The sequence below is a fragment of the Cataglyphis hispanica genome, chromosome 13 (assembly GCF_021464435.1).
Source record: "Cataglyphis hispanica isolate Lineage 1 chromosome 13, ULB_Chis1_1.0, whole genome shotgun sequence".
In the NCBI taxonomy this organism is placed as follows: Eukaryota; Metazoa; Arthropoda; class Insecta; order Hymenoptera; family Formicidae; genus Cataglyphis; species Cataglyphis hispanica.
Window position 1 is genome coordinate 6452097 of NC_065966.1, and position 25346 is coordinate 6477442.

A 25346-nucleotide genomic window follows, 5' to 3' on the forward strand; every position below is an offset into this window, starting at 1 on the left:
AAGTTTTTTAGGGATATCATTTTTTATCATCAAAATACAACAATTCTTTTTGCTTATTTTTACATTATATTTATTTTTACATTATATATATTTATTTTTATATTTATTTTATATTTATTTTATATTTATTTTATATTTATTTTATATTTATTTTTACATTTTTGTTACATATTTTTATATATTTTTTTATATATTTTTTATTTTTTGATTGCGATACTTTTAAACAAGGCATTTCGCAGTTACAACGTGATTTTTGCTTCGCGTGACTTGGCGCGAGATAAAGTATTTTTTTTTACTTTCATTATTTGCGATATATCAATATCTCAATATCTCTTATATTAATATCTCAATTTTATTCCACAATATTTTTATTTCATCTATTGCATTCTTATTAAAAATTATTAATGTCAATTATCAATTAAATTAACTTTGCCTAATAAATCGCCTTGTCAAATTAACCTGTCACTCATTAACATTAAAATCTTGTCAAAAGCATATATGAACAGTATGTCATGAAGCGCTATTAACATAATCTTATGGCAAACGCTCCAACCGTACAAATTTTCGTACATGCGCATTGGGGACTTGGGGCGGCGATGATGACGGAGACGTATCTTAAATAAAATTTTAAACATTTTGACTTTCCATTATATTATCTCCGTTCATGATATAGGTAGAAAAAAAGTAAGGACATTTTTATTACATAATTCAAATCTAAGCTATCAATTGAGCCTACTAAAAATACAATCGATTCAGCCGTTATTGAGATCCGATAATCTAATATACTCGCATCTTGCCGATTCGCGTGAAAATACCCGGAGTGCCTCACTGCTTCGCATTGAACTTGGCACGAGACATTACCGTGTCTCTTAATATCATAATGTCCATAATGTCTTTGGAGATGTAATTCGCAGTTGCGCAACAATTCAGGGAGAAGGGATTATAATATAGCTATATTTAATATTATAATGTAAAAAAATGCTAGAGTTTGAAAGTATGACGAATATTTGCAATAATATTTGCAAGAGAACTTTCATTTATATTTAATGTTTTATAAACGAATACAATTTTACATTTCTGTTTTATCGTCCAATTTCGTGATGAAAGATGCTTTGTATAATGTACGATTTTTAGACGAAGCGCATGATTATGATTATTATTTCAATGAGTGTTTTGTGCATAATAACAATATCCAGTAATACAATAACAGTTTTTCATCGATATGAAAGAACAAAATCTTTGATAACACGTTGCTAACACATTGAGACGTCGATAAAATAATATTAGAGATATTTGACATTAGTTTATTTGCCATATCAATAATGAAGTTATTTTGTGAAAATGAGATATCCTGCTTTATATTTCTCGTTGTCATGCAATATTCGATGATTTGTTACGTGTCAGTAATTTTCACTTTTTAGAATTGAAATAAAATTATTGTAATTAATTATAGGGGCGACAACTCCAAAGAGCTTGATCTTGATATATGTTGCCAAGAACATGACTCTAAATAATTTTTTTTTATAACTTAATCGATGGTTCATCATTTATTTATTAAAAAGTTATAAATAAAAATAGTTTGAGAAAAATGAAACATAATTTTCACATCAGTTTGTTGTTTTTAATTTCTACGCAAAAAGTAAGATCCATTCGCATCGGGACTCTGATGCAGATGTAAATGAATGTTTACATAATTAATGTAATTAATAATATTAGAAAATTGAAGCTGCCTCCTCCTATATTATTACCCCCTATAAAATGATTTTAATTATTTATTCTTGATAAGAATACTTTCTTTCTTAATATTAAACCAATAAAGATATTTTATATATAGTAGTGTAGTATAGTAGTATAGTAGTATAGTAATGTATTTTGTTTATTATTATCTATTTATTAGTACATAAACCGGCTAACCAGTATTGATTCGTTTGATCATCGAAGACAAATTCATATTCTTTATTTTGATAGATCGTTTTGAACTTGGAATTTAATTCGTTGTACGAATCGGGATACATAGCTAATTTAGGTTGTCCATGATCAAGAAGCATAATTGTATTATTTGTATTAACCACTTTGATACCTTTCGGATAATATAAATTCCATTTATCAGCAGGACATTGTATTGCTTGTTTATGACAGCATGTCAGCGTGCGGTTTTTACAATCCCATCTTAAATGATATATGCATACGTTATTTTCTCCCTGTGGCCATAAATGTTCTCGTTCAATAAAGATGATTACATCATTATCTGCGTGTCGATGTATACGTATCCAAATATCTATCGAGTGATTATTGTAATCGCAAAGTATATATTCGTCTACGCTAAAACGACCGCGTTCACTATTCGGGTTAGAAGTGTGACGCATTTTGGCACAATTATAAGAATGTCGCATCATTCCGATATTGGCATACGAAAACACAAAACCCGCGTTCATAAGTTGATATCTATTAAGTTCTGTGCAAAATGTTGTAGTTGTAGAAGTACAAGTTTGAATTCTACAACGTTCTTTTACAAGTTCATGTGGATTATCTTCAGCATATTTTTCGTAAAAGAATCCGACGTCCGGAAATGTAGGTTTGTATTCTTGCTTAGCAAAGTGAACATTTCTATATTGTACCCAATATTGCACCATATCACAGTTTGTTTTATCCGATTCGTAATACGCTATCCACGAATTTTGTCCACGAACCGCGAACGAGTAATCATCACCGTACATACGAATAAACAAACACGTGGGAATGACTTCTATACCGAGTTTGCTATCCTTACATGAGAATGATTTCAACGTACAACTTCGAGTGTAGAAACCGATCGGTCCATAAGGAATGGTCGGATGAGCCAGAATTTTTTGACATTTTTCCCATTTTGACAAGAATTCTATCATACAATTATCGAAATAAACAAGCGGTAAACTCATATTTGCGATCTCGCTTAAATATCCATAGGCTAAACAATTCCCATGTGTGATATATGTACAATCATGATACAATCCTTCTTTTTTATTTTCTTTGGTGGGCTGCAATTTTATATAGTCAACAACGTACTCGTAATGCGGATGTTGAGAGGCACATTCAATAGACTTATTGTAATAATGCGCCACTATCCACGGCAGAGCCATGTATACGCTGTTAGCCTGATCGCGATTCTTGCCAAGCGATTTCTTTGGCGTCACAATGATTGAGAATATCATATCAATCGCTATCTTCCGTCCATTTTCTCCGGCTATCAACATATAATGAAAGAGCATTAAGGTTGAAGTGACCGAAAATTCGTACCAATTGTTACCCCACGGAAAGATATTATCATATTTGCCTTCCATCGCTTTTTGATATCGAGGCACAAAATCGTCCATGATATCGATACATTTTTTACGGCGCTTCATTTCTTTGCAAAGATAGAAAAACGCGCAACTGTTCAACCAATTACACATATTTCCCAATTCCTTATTATCGATATTCCATTTTGTATAAATTCCCGTATCAGCACCACAGATAGTATACTGATCCAAATTTTTTGGTTCCTTGGATGTACTCTTGGCCATCACTGACTCCATCATACGCTCAAAATTGAATCGTTTCTTCTGCATTGGTTTGCATAGATCCTTGATCTTATTCTTATCGTTGAAACTAAAAATAACAACTAAACATAATAATAATGATTCAGTTCCAGTACCCAGTCAGAAATATATACTTGATATGATGCTAAACTAATGTTGAAAACCAAACATTAAAGTAAAGTTGAAAAAAGTTCTGATCAAATCGATATTAAAATGATATAAATTATCATCGACAATCATTTTGACTATTAATTTGACTAGTAATTTGAATATTGAATCAATCAAATCCAAATAAAATTGGTAAGTAAAATTAGTAGATATTTATCTTTAACTTTGTCATAAAATATAATGTAAACAATATCATCTATTATAAAATCACCTTTTGCAAAACATTTGGATATAATTATTTGTTGATTCAGTTGTTATATCATAGTTGATTCAACATTAAAATGTCAAAAATTGTTGATTATTCATCAACAATTTGTACCATTTCGATATCGATTTGATCAGAATTTCAACTTTATTTCAATATTTGTTTTTCGATGTTAGGTGTCATATCAATATATATTGTAAAAAAGTTTTATAAAATCACAAAAAAATTATTTTAGATATGATATATAATTGTGCATTCTCAATGGAAAAATATTATCAGTTTGTTATAAATAATTAAATATAGAAATTAGATTCCTATGTAATCTAAAGTGTAAAAAGCAGGCAATTTTCATTTATTTGGATATTCATCTCTCCATATTTTTATATCAGAAGTTAAAAAAACAGGCAGAAAAATATATTACATTCTTAATGTTATTAGAAATTCTTTGTAAGTTTTATATATTTTCATAAAAAATTTAAATACGAGATACATAGCATAGTGCGTTATATTGCGGTAATCTAATATTACACTGACAGAAAAGTGTTTTTTATTTGCAACTATAATTGCATAGTAAAATAATTATAGTTGAGATTCTTATTTTTATAGTTATTATTGCTATAATATTAATAAAAAAAACCTTATATACATAGTTCTGACAATTATGGAAAAATTTTACTATAAATTTTAATAATTTGAAATATTAATATAGCAAAATATCTAGTAACAAATGGTGAACTAAATAAACATTTTTATGTAATAATCACAATTATAATAAATGTGACTATACTTTTGACATCAGCTTTACTATTAATAATAATAACTAAAAAATAAGTAAGAAAAGATAGCTAAAGATATACATTTTTATGACTATATTAATATCTTGTTTGACTACATTTCTAATTAAACAAAGTTACTAAAGATATCATAAATACTACAAAGAAAGAATAGCTAATAAAAGTAATCATTTATGCATAATGCATAGAACCATAATAATAGTATATTTTAGTAACTATATTTATAAATAACAGTTTACTATTTTAAAGAGAGAGAGAGAGAAAGAGAGAAAGAGAGGGAAAAGGAGGGAGGAAGAGAGGAAGGGAAGGAGAGTGTGTGTAGAAAGAAAACAAATTCATTCGGATATTCGACTGACAACAAATAATAGAGTTTATTCTTTCTCGCATTTTTTCACAGTTTTTCGCATACTGTGTTCGTCTTGCTATTAAAAGCGCTGAAAGCATTTGACTGATCAACATGTATTAAAGATTGAAATTGAAGATTGAAGATTGAAAATTGAAATTTTCAATTAAGACAAAGAAATTTTAGCTCCTTTTGTCTTAATTAAGTTAAATTTCAATTATTATTCCTTAATCTTCAATATGAGCATAATGTTTGATTAATGCTTCTCGCGCGACAGAATGCGGCATAGCCAATCAAAATCGTAATTGTTTTTTATAAAACCGATAGATTGTGTCGTTACTTTTACTGAGCACTGTCGCGAGATCTATTAGCAGCAACACTGCTATCGCTAGCTACACTGGTTAAACGCATTTGTGCAAGTCCAGAAATCGAGTAACAATTACGTGAGTATTATCGGGCAGCAATTACGTGAGAAACACATAATAATAAAATGTTTGATATATTTACTTGAAGTGTTTGAAAGATATAATCTGTAGAAGAAAAAAATTATCCATCACAAAGAAATCGTTTAAAAATAAGTAATTGTCTATTTTATATAATATAACGTAATTTCGTTTGAAGCAGTAATGGGAAAATCTTGTCTTTCATTGAATAATTCTTGCCAATTATTGACACTCAAACAGCACACATGTCTAAAATTTGTTCAGAAAACATTCCGAAAATGTCTTTGAGACGTAGAACGTCTTCGAAATGTCTTCTGGATGACTTTTGGATATGCATGCTATCTGAATAAATATTGCGTTCAATTTCACATTTTTCACATTTCTAGTAGGATTTATTTATTTATTTAAACTTTAGAGTAAAGAGTATAAAATATTTTATTTGAAAATATAATAGTTTATATTCTTTAATTGTTTTATTTAACCTTTTATATATTTTTTTACAGATTGGATATATTAATTTAATATCTTTAAAATGTCAAATTTTGTTGAAGAAAATTTGGAAGCATGGAGTCTTTCTGAATATATTGAGAAATTTAAAGGTTATTATTTTATTTTTATTAATATGAGACAATAATTATATAACATTTTTACTTGCTCAGATGAGCAAATTGGCGAGGAGACATTCCTATATATGCCCGAATCTATGATAAAGGAATTAATTCCTATAATCGGAAAGCGTTTTTGTTTTCTCCAAAATCGAAAAAGATTGCTTCAAAGTGAAAATGAAAGTTTAGTTGTGATAAGATAATTTTTGCATCATGTGAATATATTTTTATTGGAATTAGTAAAGAATTCTTTTCTTTGTATTGAAATTTTATTTTTTTGATTTTTTAAATTTTATTGACTGTGAAATCGTTTTCTATCTTATTTTAAAATGATTACAAATAATAGTATTCTTATTTAATTTATAATATTATTATTAAAGGTTATTTAATTAATATTGTAAAATGATATAGTAAATTTCTATACTTGTATTAGAATTAATAAGAAATTTTTTATATTTGTATTTGTTTTTTTAATTTTATTGAATCAATTAGAATTTTTTTGTATTCTTAATATTATATCACATTTTTTATACTTTACAGAATTGAATAAAAATGTATTTGTATTATTTTTATCATTGTATAATTAATAAACAATTTTTATATTAGCTTTTAAAATCTTTAAAAAAAATTTTTGGAATACTAAATTAATTTTTCTACATTTTATTAAGTTAAATTTAATTAATTTTCTCTCTTTAACGTAAATAAATTTTGTATTTCAATTTTTTTATTCAATTTATTGAAATATTTATTCATGAATTATTTGTGTGTGATTTAGGAAATCTCAAATAAATTGCATAGAACTGATTGCGAAGATATGATTATAGCAAACAGTTCTTCGATAAATTCATTTCAAGATCATGGAAAGGTATATATTTTGCAACATTCTTTTCATCTTTTTATGCTTTTGAATAAGCAGATTTAAATAAAAATTATATAAGTTATATAAAAATTTGTATTATTTATGTTTTATGTTTCTTTTTTAGATTCTAAAAGAATTACTCTCTGAATCAGGTGGTAAAATTTTTAGGCCAAACACGATTAACTTCATCAGATCGAAATAAACTCTGTCATATGATCATTGATAAACTTCTTTGCAAATCTAAAAAGTATGTAGTACATCTTACGAAAATTTTTATAGTATTTTCTTTTATTTATTTATTTTTCTTTATTATAATATTATAGAATAACTTCTGAACAATTTCAAGAGTGGTCTGCAGCAATAATTATATATAATAGCGTTTTTAAATATGAAAAAGCATCGACATACTATGTTCCATCTAATATAAAATTCAAATGCCTTGCTAATGATAAACTTTAGCACAAGTACAATAATCTTAAAAAATATATCAATCAAAAAGAAAAAGTAGATGAAAACAAAAACATTGAAAATATTTCTGACTATCAAGAAGCATTACTCAAATTACGTGCAATTCGAATGATCCAAATCTCGAAAATTTTTGGAAAGAAACGTTTAAAGCAAGGAATAAAGGGACTTCAATTGCTGATTATTATGAAGAATATTCCATCTTAAAAACTTCCATTGGTGTCGTAATTATATACATAATTATATACATAAAATTATATACATAAATTTGTAATATCTGTAATTTATTTATAAATATTTTATAAGCTCTTATTTAATTTAATTATATATTGTCAATTATTGCAGTTACAAATTGATTTTGAGACAGAAACAAAAATAGATGCGTATATGTTTCCAAAAAAATGGTCCGAAATTGCTCCGCACATATTAAATTTCGCTATAAAAAAAGAAGTATGTTCATTATTGTGTGAGTTGGATAATGATATGTGTATATATAACATACATACGCATACGCACATGACACGCACACACACACATACCATTATCCAATATACACAATATATATACAGGGTGTGTCAAAAGTATGGATACACTCATATTTCGTAAACGTTACATTTTAGAAAAAAATATTTCAGACAAAAGTTGTAAGGCTTAAAAAGACACATTTAATGACAGTATTAATTTGACCATGGGTGGCATTGGCAAAGTCAGGTCAAGGTCAACTTAAAATTTTTAAATGGAAACCCCCATTTTTATTGCACGCGCGCGCGCGCGTGTGTGTGTGTGTATAGTGTAATATATATATCACAATATATATATATATATATATATATATATATATATATATATATATGACATTTTAATATAAAATATAAAATATCTCGAAAATTATTTAGTTTTTGATAATTGCATCGTAATATTTTTATGTATAGAATAATAAGATGAATCAAATGGTGTATAGAAAATAATTGTTTTTAAAAAAATATGCTATTATTTGCAATATATTTTTTTATAACAATGTAATATATCCAATATATTTTTAATTATTTATTTATAGTGTTTTGAAAAACTCTCGAGATAAGCTACAAGAATTTGTAATAAAAAATGGGAGTTTCTATTTAAAAATTTTAAGTTGACCTAGGCCTGACTTTGGCAATGCCACTTATGGTCAAACCAATAACACCATCTTATGTTTCCCTCAAAACCATACAATTTTTGTTCAAAACGTTTATCTCTAAAATGGTTAGTTTTTGAAAAAAAAAAGGGTGTATGGGTGGTCTAGGACATCCTCTGTGTGTGTGTGTGTGTGTGTGTGTGTGTGTGTGTGTGTGTGTGTGTGTGTGTATATAATTTCTTTTTATACATATAATATTTTTTTGTTATAAAATAATTATTAAACTATTATATAGCTAAATATTCGGATTTGCGATAACATTTTGTATTGGTTCATTTTTCTAATCTTTTTATAACTATTGTTTAAATTTTGTTTAAATTTTGAAGAGAGATCTTTTATTTATAATGATTGTAATAATTATTATTAAAATTACTTATATATTAATTTTAGATATATCTTTCGAAACATTAACATCTTCTCATATTACCTTATTTATTTCAACCATATAATATAAAAACGGGCAACAAAAAAAAATGGAAACTTTCTAGAGCAGAAACTGCTGAAAGAATTATTCGAATTAAGTAAATTCTACTATATTTTTGAAAAATAATTTTATTATAAAAAATAATCTCAATATTTAATATTACCATTTTATTTTCTTTAGAGTAGAAGAAGAATTGGAACCTAAATTACAAAAACGGAAAGAGAAACTTGAAGCTTTTGGATTGACACTGCAGCCAATGATGGTTATAATTGATTCGATTGTGAATTTGATTTTTTATGTTATTGTAAATAACACATTTACACAGTACGAATCAACGAGTCTAATCAATGGAGTGTACTTGTGCTTCCAAGTTTTCTTTGCGCTAGATGCAAAGTATTCAATTGATTCTGAAGTGATGTGGTATTTTTTACAATATTATATATTAATAACGAAAAATATACTCAAAATTTTGTTTCTATGGATACTATTTGGCACGATTTACAAGATTTCATGGCTGTTTTGAGTAACTTGAGTAACTTGAAAAACTTGAACAATTTTTTTTATTTAAAAATTTCATATAAATCACTTATATGTTTAATATCAGTATATTCTTAATAATAAAGTGTCAGTTTTGTTCTAACATTCTTTCTAAAAGATATCTAAAACTACATATGCAATTTGAATATCATGCACACTTAGATTGTATCAAATATGTTTGTCAATTTAAAAATTGTAATCGTTCCTATTCAGATAATAAAATGCTTAATAAGCATAAAAAACGTTGCAAACATTTTGAAGGAGTTGCCGATCCAGAAAATATTTTTAATGACAAAATTAAATTAGAATCTGAAATATTTCAAAAATCAAGTTTGAACAAAACAAGTTTCGAATTGGTAAACATTTCTAACAATGAAATTGAATCTGATAGCAATGATACAGTTTTTAATAACTCAAACATTGAAACTACACAAAATGAACTTCATATACTTGCATTGAAAATAATTTCTTCGTTACACTCAGATGCTACATTATCTCGAATACAAATCGATCAGATTATGCGTATATTCCATTTATTTCTTAACACAAGCTATGTAAATGATTTAAAAAAATGTATATCTCTTACGGAATCAAATTCAACTCATATAATTGAAAAATTTGAAATGTAGAATGTTTTTAGCGATTTTGATAGTGAATATAAACGGAACAAATTACTAATTAATCTTGAATATTATATTGAACCTAAACGAATATTCTTTGGAACTGTGGATGTAAGAAATGCTCTAAAAAATGAAAATGTGTATGGACAACACCATTAAAAGAAATATTAAAAGTATTTTTCAAAATAAGTGGTGTATTTGAAAAAACTTGCAAGTATATCGACATATTGATTAAAGATGATACTGATGAAATTTATAATATTGTACAGACTCATTTCTGAAAATCAAAAATATCAAACAGTACATTGATAACTATTCCTTTATTTTTATATGAAGATGCTTTTGAAATAGCAAATCCACTTGGATCACATGTAGGTATATATAAATTAAATGGAATGTACATTTCAATACCATGTTTACCACCAGAATTATATTCGAAATTAGATAACATCTTTCTTGCTCAATTATATCATGCAGAGGATTTGAAATTGTTTCCGAGAGAACAAATTTATTCATATAATCATATTTAATTAAGGAATTAATGATACTAGAAACAGAAGGCATTCAATTAATGATAGGATTTAAAAATACTCAAATATATATTAAACTTGAGTTAATTATCGGTGATAATTTATGTATGGTATTTTGGAATTTATCGAAAGTTTCTCTGCTGTTAAATGCTGTCGATTTTGTAAAGTTTCGGAATATCTCGGAAATTATGTAATGAAGATGTCAATGCATTACGTAAAGTAAATTATGCAGAAGATATAGCAATTAAGAACGTAACTATTTCAGTTATAAAAAAAATGCGCATTTAATGTTTTAACAAATTTTCATGCAATTAAAAATTACAGCATTGATATCATGCATGATTTATTGGAAGGCGTATGTGTATATGAAATGAGTTATATTTTGTATTACTGTATTGTAGAACAACAGTTTTTTACTTTAGATACTTTGAACTGGCGTCTACAGTTTTTTAATTTTGATCCCATGTCAAACCGCCCTTCTTCAATTTCAAATTCACAATTATTAAAAAAATTTATTAAAATGTCTGTTTCTGCAATGCTAAGTTTTGTATTAAATGCTGGTTTAATATTTGGTGATCTCATAACTAATTCTAATGACAGACATTGGGAACTTTTTACATTACTACGAAAAATCCTTTCTATTACACTTCAAAGCGTTACTGAATCGACAGCAGATCTATTAGAAAACTTGATTGAATGAACATCATATGCTATACACTGATTTGTTTGGAGAAACTTTAAAACCTAAACATCATCTAATGTTGCATTATCCTCGAGTTATGAAAATTGTTGGACCGCTTCGTTCTCTGTGGTCAATGAGATTTGGAGCTAAACATTGTCCCTTAAAACAATATTCCCGTGCAATTAGTAGTAGAATAAACGTGTGTTACAGTATTGCAATTAAACAACAAATAATATTAAGCAACTTATTAATAAAATCGAGTAATTTACCGTATGCGACATATAAAAAAAGCAATTCATTAGTTTATCATAAAAAAGTTTTGTTAAGAAATTGTGCAAATTATACACAAATGAAAAAGGTTTGTTTTGGAAATGTAATGCTTAAAACAAGCTCGATTATTTTAATAAGAATTAACAACAACAACTTTCTTTTATTTGCAGAAATTGCAGATATTTTTAAAATTAATACAAATGTATCTTTATTATCACTGTCACATTTCTATGCTACTGTAAAATATCTGTTTGCTACATTCTTTGATAATCATAATCAAATATCAAGCTTATGCTAAATATTTCGGAAAAATATGATACTATAAATTTCTACTGTGTACAGTATTTTAAAGTATATACATTAATTCAAAAAGCAGATGATATCTGTTATATTAGTTTTTGAAAAATCTTTATTATTTATTATTTTCTAGTGGATATATATACAACTTAAGTAATTTATGTGAAGATTTTAAAAAAAGAGAATGTTTTCCCATGTGTTTGTATTTTATTTTTTATTTTATAACTTATTTTTAAGTATAATATTAAATACATTAAATTTTGTAACTTTTTTTCTGTTTTATAACGTTCCATAAACAGAATATCTTTTACAAATTTATGTTTCTCACAATTTATTTCACAAAACTACAACACTATTTAATTTTTTTTTAAAATATTGTAATAAATAAATATAATATATATAGATATATATAAGTAAAATAGATTTTTTCTTTTTGAAAAATATGTATATGAAAAAAGATACATTTTGTATTTAAATAAATACTCATCAAAAAATGACTCATATTTACATTCTTCCCCACACATTACATCTATAATAAAATAACTATATTATATACGATTATTTTATCATAGTAGTCCTAAATAGTTTTTATGAAATTATTTTAACCATATTAATACGATCAAATCTTTCTCAATAAAACATGTTAATAGAAACTTTTTCTATAGTTGAGTAAACATTATAAACTGAAATTGTCACAACCATATGCATTGTAGATCTAATTATATATAGAGGTGTAATATTACTATTAAAATAAGTACGATTTATTACAAATATATGGTTTTTTATCTTTCAATTATAGTCATTATCATCATATTTATAATACGACTTACTATATATAAATCGCAGGTTATAGTGTATAAAACTATATATAAGATTGCATGAATCCATGCTAAAGCAATGACAACAATAATGTGTTATTGAGTGAGCTATAATTTGCATTGTTAAAATAACTATAAAAATGTAATTGTCCCCTAAATTACCTAAAAATTATAGTAAAATTATATGGTAACGGCAACTATTTTTTTCTCTCAGTGTACAATGTACAGTAATTTATAATTTACAAAAATATATAAAAAAGTACAAAACCATGTGTAACATATCACAAGATTTATATCATATATGTAACTTACGTTATATTATTTGTTACTTTCTTATATTATTCCAATAAACAGTATTCCAATAAAGAGTGTTTATACTATAGTTAATAATAAAATTGTAATATAAAATTGCAATAAATTAATATTATATTGCAATTAATTAATAATTATAAAAACAACAATTAACTAAATAACCAAATAATTAACTAAATTAATTAGATACTAATTTCATTTTAGTATATACAAATACACAATTACATAATATTTGAAATAATGTACACGTAATTGTAGAACTTAAATCTTATGTCATACTTATGTGACAATGATGTTAATATACTATCATTTGAAAAACTTTTATATTCATAATTTTAAAATTTACCTACCACATATAATTTTTACATTCATAAACTTATATCATATTTATTATGATAATAATAAAATATCAATTAATTTAGATAATCTCAAAACAGTCAAGAATAATAAATTAATAATACATGAAAATCGATTTTTAATTTGACTTAACAGGTTTTTAATTTGCTTAAACTTCGTCTGAATCAATTGACCTGATTTTTCTGATCCAATACCCATGTCTTATTTCCATTCTTTGACTAAATTTTTTATTTATGAACGCGACAACGAAGTCAATATATTGAAGAAGAATCTGACAAGAATGTTGAATCATCACCAATATCCATTGTCTCAAAATTTCATCGCGTTTAGTTAAGTTAAGATTTACTCATAATTGAAAAAATAGTTAATGTTACATACTATCAAACTTGATGAAATATTGAGCACATTAAAGACGTGATGCTCAATATTTCATCATGCAAAATATAATGGACATGATTTATATCACCAATATCAAAGATCTCTGATAAATGTGCCCATTTTAAAGAAAACGCAAAAAATTTAAATTATTATCCGTATGCGCAAGAAACTCATCAAAAAACATCAAATTGCACAAAAGTGACAAGATCAGTATCATCGTAATCAGTGTGCAAAAAACTGCTTTTGTCAAAAAATTTTTTTGAAATATCGAGTTTTGATGTGCAATACGAGACATACCTCTCCACCTTATTTTCCATTTCCATGTAGAAGTATGAGTGATTGTTGATTTAATAATCAATTCTTGATTGATCAATCAATTTCTTTTTTATTTATTATCGTGTAAATTAACACATTCGCGATTGAGAATTTTTTTCTGCGATTTTAAAGTGAAAGACCACAAATTTCTGCAATTAAAAAAATAATAAAATTTTTAAAATTTCCTTCAGAATATCATGATTTAAATAACATATTAATTAAAATAATTAATTTGTAATAATTATATTAAAATATTATTATCAAAATATTTTTATAATTTAAACATTATTTCAGGTACAGACATGTTAATTAACAGACTGAAACGTTGAATGTAATGCTACATATATATACAGTGTTACATTTCGTTAACCATGCCTTGCGCGAAAATTATTGACATGGGTGTCAATAATTTTCGCGCACATATTCCTACGATTCCACTTATATTTCATAATTGCTTAAAGAAAGCAATGATTGCTGATAATGTAATATTGTAGAGATAATTTATCCCTAAGAAAATTTACTTAAATCTAAGAGAAAAGAACCGAAAGAAAATTAAGTTAACTTACTTTTGATGATGTTTTTGAGATGGCAGAATGAGATTGTTTTCGTCTCAAGTGTTGATTGATTCGTGAATAAAGATGTGCGAAACAAAGATCTTATATATCAAATCGAATCAAATCAAATCAACAAACTTATATTCGAATCAAATCAAATTGAATTGCGAATCAAATTAAATCGAATTAAATTGAATTTAATCGTGAAAATATCAATTATAATTATTGTGAGATACAATATCAATATCATTATTATGTTACTTAATGTATCAAGATAATAAAAAAAAACTTTAATATGAAAAAAGAGATAATATTCGTCATATGATATTAATTTATTTTACTAATATATACATATACAGGGTATGTCAAAAATTTGGATACACTCAAATATCTCGTAAACATTGCATTTTAGAGAAAAATATTTTAGACAAAAGTTGTAAGGCTTAAAAAGACGCATTTAATGACAGTATTAATTTGACCATAGATGGCATTGCCAAAGTCAGGTCAAGGTCAACTTAAAATTTTTAAATAGAAACCATTTTTTATTACATACTTTTGTAGCTTATCTCGAGAGATTTTCAAAACACTCTAATAATGTATTTTTTGAGTTATTTTATATCTTAATCTGGCATATTTTAATATAAAATATCACGAAAATTATTTAGTTTTTGATAATTGTATCGTGATACTTTTATGTACAGAATAATAAGATGAATCAAATGGTGTAAAGAAAAAGTAAATAATTGTTATAAAAAAATACATTGCAAATAATTGCATATTTTTTTTAAAAAACAATTATTTTCTGTACAATATATTTTTAATTATTTATTTATAGTGTTTTGAAAGGCTCTCGAGATAAGCTATAAGAATATGCAATAAAAAATGGGGGTTTCTGTTTAAAAATTTTAAGTTGACCTTGACCTGAGTTTGGCACCTATGGACAAATTAATACTGCCATTAGATGCGTTTTTTTAAGCCTTACAACTTTTGTCTGAAATATTTTTCTCTAAAATGTAACGTTTACGAGATATTTGAGTGTATTCAGACTTTTGACACACCGTGTATATGTCACACGTGTCAGGAATCCATCTAAAAATGCTTTCATTTGAATTTTTCAAATGATCATGAAAACATGTTACTGCACATATTGTATAAGAATAAAGATCAAATAAATGTTATATGCCTTGAATCCAAGATATTGAAGGTTTTAAGAAATTTTTCTTTCTTTTGACATTTGTCAAAATATACAAAATTTTTATAAACATGAATTTTTTAGATTTTTTTCCTTTACTTTCAGATAAAAAAGTTAATTTTAGTAAGAAAATTTAATAGTATAAAAAATCAATTTTTTAGTTTTAAATTAATAAATAAAAAACTATATCTATTTGTAAAATCTGAAAAAATTTTCAAAAATACTCCAATATATGAATATGGTTTTATAAAGGAAATTTTGTGATCGCAATGGGTTCTACCCGACGAATATTATTTCCAAAATTGGAATTTCAGGCAAATATAATAAATATAAAACAAATAGATTATTTAAAATATTTTCTTTTACAATTAATTTTCTAATTATTGCTCAATTATTTGTTAGTGGCCGCAAAAAATTTTTATTTAAAGCGATAGTGTGGTATATTATAAAATTTTATATTATAATTTTCGCTCTTCTAATTAATTAGTTGATCATATAATACAAATTTTACAGAGCAATGATTGTACCGAACAGATTGACTATCGAGCGCTAGATATGCGAATTGAAATCGAAATGATTCCACAAACGAAATGCAAATGCAAGGATATAAGAGCATAAATTTGCTCAACTTACTCTTAACTCTTAACTATTATATTATAACTAGTTTGTGCTGCATTTGCTTGTGTCGCTTTTATTTGTGTTATTTTTATTCTTACTTTGTTTATTGTTATTATTTTGAATATAAATAATAACTACACTTTTTCTGTGAAAAATTATGTTAAATGGAAGTAGAGTACATAGGAGAGTTCTAACTATGGTCCTCTGAGGGGTGTGCGGGTCGAGGGGAAGCCGCGCGGGGAACTTGTGGGCGCGGGGGATATGACGTCGCACGGAACGGGGAACGCTTATCGCGGGAGCGGATATTTATGATCGGTGCATATATACAAAGACGAGTACCGATGTCCTAGCTGTTATAATTTATATTTAATGTAAACAAATAGCATCTATTACACGTGCGATATGAAGGGAATTTTTTCTAGAAAGAGCCGAAGGGACGCTTATCATGGGAGCGGGACATGTTTAAACCGGTGCATATATACAAAGGCAAGCGCCGATGTCCGGCTGCTTTATAAACATTATAAACAAATATTGCATGTGCTGTCTGAACGTTGAGAATTTTTTTTCTAGGAAGAACTGTTATCAGCGCAGGTATAAACAAAAGACGAGAAAAGGAAAGAAGGAGAGATGTAGAAATAATTAAAACTTTTTTATATAATTTTTCACATGCATACAACCATTAGCGCTATCCCTCTCTAACGCATTACGAACGCCTCGCGCTATCCCTCTCTATCGCATTGCTTTACGAACGCCTCGCGCTATCCCTCGTCCATCGATCGCGCCGCGGTTATATATCTGTCTTATATGCAAAGAGATGTAAAAATAATTAATATTTTTAATAAATTTTATATAAATGTTTATTAATAAGTATATGTGTATTTTTCATTTATTACAAGCATTGTAAAGTACATCATTTATATCGCACGTTAATAATTTACAATCTATGAGAGATCCGCTGTCAAATATATCATTTTCATATATCACTTTTACAGCATCGCTCGCATTATGAATATTATTACACTGTAAAACTCTAACAAATTGTTTAAATTTTTCGTTCATAATATTCGTATTTTCGCATAACCAATAATATATATGCTCTATACATTTTTCAAAGTTGAATAAATGTATTTGAGTGGATAGATTTATATATAAAGAATTATTATACAAAGTCATTTTTATAATATCCAAATCAGATATTTTAATAACTTTGATTGTCAAATCTCGAATCTGCAATGAAGGTTAAGACTATAAAAGCCGTTCAATGTCCGCACGTTTCTGCATCAGCGATTTCCACTTTTCAAAAGGCAATACTATTTGATTGCCATGGTTATTGCCAAGAATCAATTGCACGCAAGATACATCCCCAACGCTTATTCCAATTTCCAGATATTTGTAAGAGGTTAAGGCGTATCTTCTGCCAAGTATACGAACTGCGCGACGAGGCTCGGATGAAACACTATGAAAAAAAAAAATATTTTAATAAATTTTTTTAAGAAAAACATAAATTATTTTAAGTTAATCGAAACTTATTTGTTACATTCCTTCTTACACGGCGGAATTTTAATGTTCTCAATCGGAACATAATAATTCATATTGCTTTTTTCAGAGTACATTTCTCTAGGTTATGAGAAGTAGAGCGGTTGACGCGATACTGATCGTATAAAACCGAATATACGTGACGCTTATTTTTTAAAAGTATGATGTGGTGAGGAGATTAATGCTTTGAAATTTAGGAGAAGGGAGAGGCAGCCAATTGAAAACAATTTTTAAAAACGACTCGCAAGGAAAAGAGTGGGGAGAATAAAAGATAAAACATATTAATAATGTTTTTATATTTTCATTTTTAAAAATATCGCAATTCTTTTTGACGTTGCGATCACCTGTTAAATATTTTTAATACATTCTGTAATGAGCAATTCTTAACATGTTTTCCACATCTTATAGTATTAGCAACATCTAGATTATTTAAAGATTCAATAGTTTCATAATCAGCATTCAAAGTCTTAATAATCAGGTTTTCTCTCGCATAATTTTCAAGCAAATCCACCAATCATTCTCGTTTCTCATCTTCGTTTCTTTCATCCCTTGACGTACGCGAGAATCGGCGTCTCGTCATCCTCTTCGGTACCAAGCACGGTCAAAGTAATCAAACGTTTAGCCATGTTGTACGGCACGTTTCCGTTTTCCCATCGTAATCCATGGTGATTCGCAATCAGTCAAGAAGCACATGATTTGTCGGATTTTGTGAGAAGATTCTATTGGTATGGGGCATGTAAATATATAATGCGCCAAAACGGTCCCCTTTCTCAGCACCGCCACCTCTTTTACGACAAATTTCATCCCGACAAAGAATCCTTGCACGTCCACGAACGTTGGTACAGACATAACGTTTTTATATCAGCACGTCTAGAAGAAAACTGCGATTGATCTTGATGCATTATAGGTTTTATATCGTCTCATCCCCCACTTAGATGATTTTGCGTACCACATTAGTCAATGTATAGATTCGGAATGTATTGATTCACGCGATCATGTATGATGAGACAGTACGCAGTAGTATCATCGGCACGTTCTTCTTACATTCAAATTCCAATCTCACATCCACGGTTGCGCTCTTGACCGATTCGTTTTGTCGAGAACAATCGATGATCACGAACGGACCGTTGCGTAGAAACTGCGTGACGGTGAGACTCGTCTCAAGATACTCGTATCTGTAATAATTTTTGCAGAAACGCAGGTATGTGTTCAGTATGTGTACAGAATCGACCATCTGTTTTTATCGAAATCCAAATTCATATCGTCGTACGGATAACATTCCGAGTTCAGATAGAGTTTCACGTTGTTCAATTTGCAGTCGTCGAATCGACTCGTATCCTCGGACATGACGTTTTTCCGGCCTGTCTGCAGAGCGAAGACAACGTATCGCGGTTTCTCCAGCTGAGTCGCGGTCTTAATGGCCCACGAATGTTTGATTGTACGCTGCAATAGCGGAAACTCGTACAGATCCCACGAGCGAAAACCCATGCTGAGATATCGTCCGCTTTCCAAGGCGCGCAGCATCGACAGCTTGTTGACCTCGTTCAATATAACGTGTGGCATTCGCCATTGTATCTTGAATATGTTAATCACAGGCTCCAACGCCAAATTTCCAATCAGACAATTGTTGTCGTTGCGCGATCGTATTAAAATCAACTCGTGACGAGCATTAATCACCACGCGTTTGTAATCTTCGCAAAATCCCAATAACATGTAGAGTGGTACGCAAAAGTTAAAGTATCCATTCGCATTAGTCTGCGCATCCCAGCAACTGGCGTTCCTCATAATCACGGTTCTATCGGATGATATCGTTACATAATTCTTGAGTGTGCTAGTTATTCCCACATTTCTGTTACGATCAATCTCCACACCGTCGAGTTCGTATCGAATCTCATCGAACATGAACGCGATGCAATTATTTCCCAGAGTTACATCAGATCCTTCAGCTGATTTGTTTCGCATTAGTTTTCCTTCAATGTATAGAAAACTCTCATACGGCAATGTATACAGATCCTGTTGTTGTATGGGTATTCGTATCTCGTCGCTGTGTTCAAACGTTGTGTTGGCGTACGGATTGTACGTGTGAGTCTCGATTTTGACGATACGATCGTCAAAGACCGGCTCGCCTCCAATGTTAAGGATATCGGTCATGTTTTCTCAGATATTTCGTACCGCGAAGCCCAAAGATTGTAAAAATTCAATGTTCGACGCGCTGAGTTTCTTTCTCGTCTTTTTAGCGCAACCTAATGGTGATGATGATGATGATGATGATGATCGGATGGTATCATCAATCAACACCGTAAAGATATTATTATCTCTCATGTTCTTCTTCGAGTCGTTCAACACGAGCATCTCATGCATCGCACGCTAATTTTGTCGCCGTCGTACGTGCAATCTGATGGTGATCTCTTTTCCTCAAAAATCAAGCAATCGTCCGTCTTGTTCCGCGACGCGTATCGTTAGATCCGTAATGCTCCGCGTAATGATCGGCAGGTAAATGATCTGCGCAGGCATTTCCGATATCTTATATCCTGGCGGCACGCTCGGTGAAAATTCATGTATTGTATGAACGCGTTTGCCGTTGCTGTACGCACCCGCGATCACGTTACTCTCTATGCGGATAATGCCACTGTCTCGACTGCAATATGCGGTTCGAGAATCCCAATATCGATCCAATGTTGTTGGGTTTGTTAAAGTTTACTCTGAAAGCGCACCTGATCTCGCTATTCATCGTATTATAATTAGCACTGAACATTATCGGGTATTCTACAGTTTCGTCCTCGTCACTGTTCGCTCGAACGGTCTCCTCTGCTGACGGGATATCACCGCGTTTATCAACACGATTGCCGAAGCGAAACACGCATCGCGGGCGTTTCCGTAAAATGAACGTTTCAAAATATCATTTCTCTTTTGTTAGATATTTTTACTCGGTGCCTCCCACTGAGAATAATGACAATTTCAACAAATTAAGATTAAGGTCACATTCTGATTATTCCCTCCCGCCTTCCAAACCTACCAATTTCTCCTTCATTCCCCTCCATGATATACCATTTTCCTCTGTCTCCCTCGAACCCACTTCCTTCGCTCTCCCTGAATCGCCTTCCCTCCTTTCTCCTAATCCAGAATGGCTAATAAATTTGTGTGATGTTTCTTTTCCTAGTGAAGTACATTGTTTATTACAAATAGGAGATAGATTCTGTCTACTTAATCTCCACAAAAAAAAATCGCTTACCTTCGATCTTATCAAACATATGGAAAGAAACATCAGAGATCTCCACCCGGATGTTGCGGCTAACATTAGGAACGCGAACATTAATGTTATTGGCAAATTTGTTTCTTCTCCCCCCAACCCTTCTGAGATCGATCGCTGCATTGGAAAAATGACAAGAATTACCAGCAGTTTTTTAAAAAACTATCCGGACCTTTTAATCACACGCTCAGACAAAGGCAACACAACAGTAGCCCTTGACAAATCTGAGTACATACATAAGATGGAATTACTGTTGAATGACAAAAACACTTATTCGATCATCAATAGAGACCCTGTCAGGAGAATTACCAATGATTTTCGTACTTTAATAACCAGATGGAGGAAACATGATTACATTTCTGCAATTAAATCATGAGCATTGCTTCTTAGCGATGGAGTGCTTCCTCGAGCGTACGGTTTGCCGAAAATCCACAAGAACAATTGATCTTTTAGAATAATCATCTCATCCATTAATAGTCCTCTTCATTCCTTTGCCGCCTTCCTACATAATATTATTTTTGAGAGTATTCCAAAATCCAACAGCCACGTATCAAATAGTTACGATTTAGTTAACAAATTAAATTCTAAAACATTAGAAAAACACTATCAACTCGCCTCATTAGACATAATTTCTCTTTTCACCAACGTTCCGAACTGGCAATCAAGGGCATTGGAAGGAGATGGCATTTCATCAAGAAAAATACTGCTATTCTTTACAAAGAATTTTTGGCGGGCATTCGGTTGGTTCTTAATTCAACTTTTTTTAAATTTAATGAGAAAATTTACAGGCAAACGTTTGGCTCTCCTATGGGCTCTTCCCTGTCCCCGGTCTTGGCGGACATTGTCCTCCAAGATTTAGAGGAGAAGGCCATCTCTATGCTCTCCATAAAAGTACCTCTATATTTCAGTACGTGGATGATATCCTTTTCGCCGCTCCTACCTCCTTTTTTCCTACCATCTTATGCTCATTCAATTCTCTCCACAAGAGATTACAGTTTACATTAGAAGTGAATAATAATAATAACATCAACTACTTAGATCTTTCTATCAGTTTAATTAAAGGGAAATTTATTTGCGATTGGTATCGGAAACCGACTTTTTCAGGGAGGTTCCTCAATTATCACTCCCAACATCCCATTTGTCACAAGAGGGGGGGGGGGGTTATTATTGGACTTGTTGACCGGGTCTTTAGATTATCGCACTCCACCTACCATGAAAAAAACCTGAATCTAATTATCAACATTCTTTTAAATAATGATTACCCCCTGAGGTTTATTTTCGATACCATACATAATAGAATAAAGTTTCTAATTTCAAAAAAAGACACTACCTCAAATAACATTCCTTCCGTTTCCTCTCCCGACTCCCCTCCTTCCTCTCTCCCATATTTCACTATTCCTTTTATAAGAGGCGTCACGAAAAAATTCTCCCCATTAATTAGAGGGATTAATAAGTCCATAGCCTATGTTTGTCCCAACAAGCTCAACAGATATATTAAAACACACAAAGACCTTCTTCCTTCGGAGAATCATTGCAATGTGGTCTACAAGATCTGCTGCCAAAATTGCGATGCTTCGTATGTAGAACAAACGGGTAGACAATTATCTACGCTAATAAAAGAAAATCTTTCTAATATTGAGAACAGAACAACAACTTCCCATTCAGTCATTATTGACCACCGGCTTTCCGGACATGAATTCGATTGGAACAACATTTGCATTTTGGATGAAAAACCCTCCTATGCAAAAAGATGCATTTCTGAAATGCTACACAACAAACAACAAAAAAACGGCATCAATTTACAGGAGAATACCACTCTCCTTAACGGCTCTTATTTTCCCATTTTACAAAAATGCTCGCATTAATGCTTTCTCCTTGTCAGAACTTTTTCTTTCCTTGTTTACAATCCCGAGTTTATTTATATCAGTTCTCCTTGTACCCTTCTAATTTCTGCTCCCTTCTTCCCGTTGTTTTTGTTTAGTTATCCCATCCATATTTGTCTCTTTGTTTTTACTTGCTTCTCTCCTAATTTGTTTTTGTCTCATTCGCCAACGGATCGACTTACCGACACAACAACTTTCCGTACATTTAAAATATTTTAAAAGAAACAGATTTGATCTCTTGATTATCTAACAGTATTCTTAACAGTTTTTATTTCATTTGACGGTGTTTTGTTCGATTCAATTTATTTATTTCCAGTGTTTCATCCCCTTATGTAAGTATTCCACATCTCCATCCTTTGCTTTCATGTATTTATTCATATTATTTGCTCTTAACATAGTTTCTTCTGGTTCATTTGATAGACAGACCTTGCGCTCGATCGGACTTTTAGTTTTCTAATTCTTTAAGTGCGATACCGGAGATTCATCATCCCAAATGCGACATGCATTCATACGGATTCCCCTTCCAAAATCATCGAGGATTCCTTCTTTCACTGTGGAATTCGCCTATCTTTGACACAGATGTTGCGGTTTGTCATCCTCGCATACATATCTTAGCGTATTATGAAAATGTAATAACTTTGCGCCGAGTTATTTATCCATATTCGTTTGCGTTGCGACGGCTGACTTGATTTGCCATTGTGAATTTCACTTTCATTATCATTATATATTTACTACGTCCACTGAAGAGGATCCGAAGAGGGTCGAAACGTATGTTAACATTAAATTTGCAATGAATTGAATTGTAATTTTTAATTTAAATTGAATCTCTCCACGCACTAATTACCGCGTCTGGGCTTCAATTGGCCTCTTTTCATTCAAAGTCAAAAATTCATGTATGGCGTGTATCTCGTACAATCCTTCGGGAATCGTAATTTCCGTGTCATTTTCATCGAAATAAAATTTATTATTCGAGGAATTTACGTTCGGCATCGTATGATAAGTCTCAAAATTTGTTAGACCAAGCTCGTAGTCACCATCGCTCAAATCTATGGCTGGATGGTAGTGTGCCGCGAGGACGCTACTCTTCCCAGTCAGCGTGAATGTCATAGACATGTCGAGAAAACTGTTTAACAAATACTGAGTCTTAATGGTGCATTGTCAGGCTTTAAATTCACACTGATCGTCGTCGACAGTACGAAGAAACTGCAGACACAATTGTCCGCAGATACTCTGATCATAAGTTTGAACAGGCGTGTAATTGTATTGTATATTCGTCACGTTCCGCCCGAAATATCGCACCAATTCATTCGGTGGTCGAAGATTACCAAAACTGTCGAAATATATAACGCGATTCTCCCTCTTTGCGTAGGCCACCCAATGAGTACCTGATCCTTTGGTGTTATCCAAATTCACGATGCCACTCTCGTTTCGACATATACCACCGATTGGTAAAGAATCACGCATAAAAACACCTCTAAAGAATGGTATACGCATACGTTTTGCTAGTTGTTCTAATTGTATGTTCGTTGTCACACCCGTAGGCATATTTAACATCTTTTTGAGGTTTTTTTTTCTTCGTTACCACGCCCTGTCCACGTTTGTACGGGCCGAGATACAATCCCTGTCCATATTTGTACGAGCGAGATAAAGCCCATGACCTTCCATCGCGCGATTGTGGCGTTGCAGCTCCTCCAGCTGATGCCGCGCGGCTTTGCTATCGTTCACCGCTTTTGCCACACCGGCTGCTCCACCGATCAAGGATCCGAGCGCGCCCAATATCGGTAAAATCGGCAATACACCGCCTCGTTTCGCTGTTGGAAGTATCCGTTTCTTCGCCATCTTTTTCTTCGTCTTCGTCTTCGTCTTCATACTCATACCGATCTTTGTCTTGGCTTTCATCGCTGCCCAAACAGCTGTAGCTGCTGCTCTCTCACCCAGAGTCGAATCTTTCGCGACGATGCGTTTTCGCGCTCTCTTAGCGAGTATCCTGTCAGCTGCGTGTCTCTCGGTAAGATCGGTGCTCCGAGAATACGCAATGTCGTGCTCGCGACACGCAGCGTCCAATGGATTTATACCCTGATCGCCTCTCGCCAATCGTTTTTCCAAATGAGTACCCGGGCCGCAAAATTGATAACCAGGAATATGTAATTCGATAGGAAA

At 30.4% G+C, this 25346-nt stretch overlaps 2 protein-coding genes and 1 pseudogene across 2 annotated transcripts; 1 reads left to right on the forward strand and 2 right to left on the reverse strand.

Annotated features, from left to right (window-relative positions):
- The window catches only part of LOC126854273 (phospholipase A2-like), a 179588-nt pseudogene that overhangs the window by 22956 nt on the left and 131286 nt on the right, over positions 1–25346 (reverse strand).
- On the forward strand, positions 6043–7176 carry LOC126854100 (uncharacterized). Its single transcript, XM_050600494.1, has 4 exons — positions 6043–6109; positions 6170–6306; positions 6891–6980; positions 7099–7176. Exons 1-4 carry the CDS (start codon positions 6043–6045, stop codon positions 7174–7176), a joined length of 372 nt encoding a protein of 123 aa, XP_050456451.1.
- LOC126854102 (uncharacterized) lies at positions 19039–20204 on the reverse strand. Its single transcript, XM_050600495.1, has 2 exons — positions 19276–20204; positions 19039–19228 (listed from the first exon to the last, which is right to left on the reverse strand). Exons 1-2 carry the CDS (start codon positions 20202–20204, stop codon positions 19039–19041), a joined length of 1119 nt encoding a protein of 372 aa, XP_050456452.1.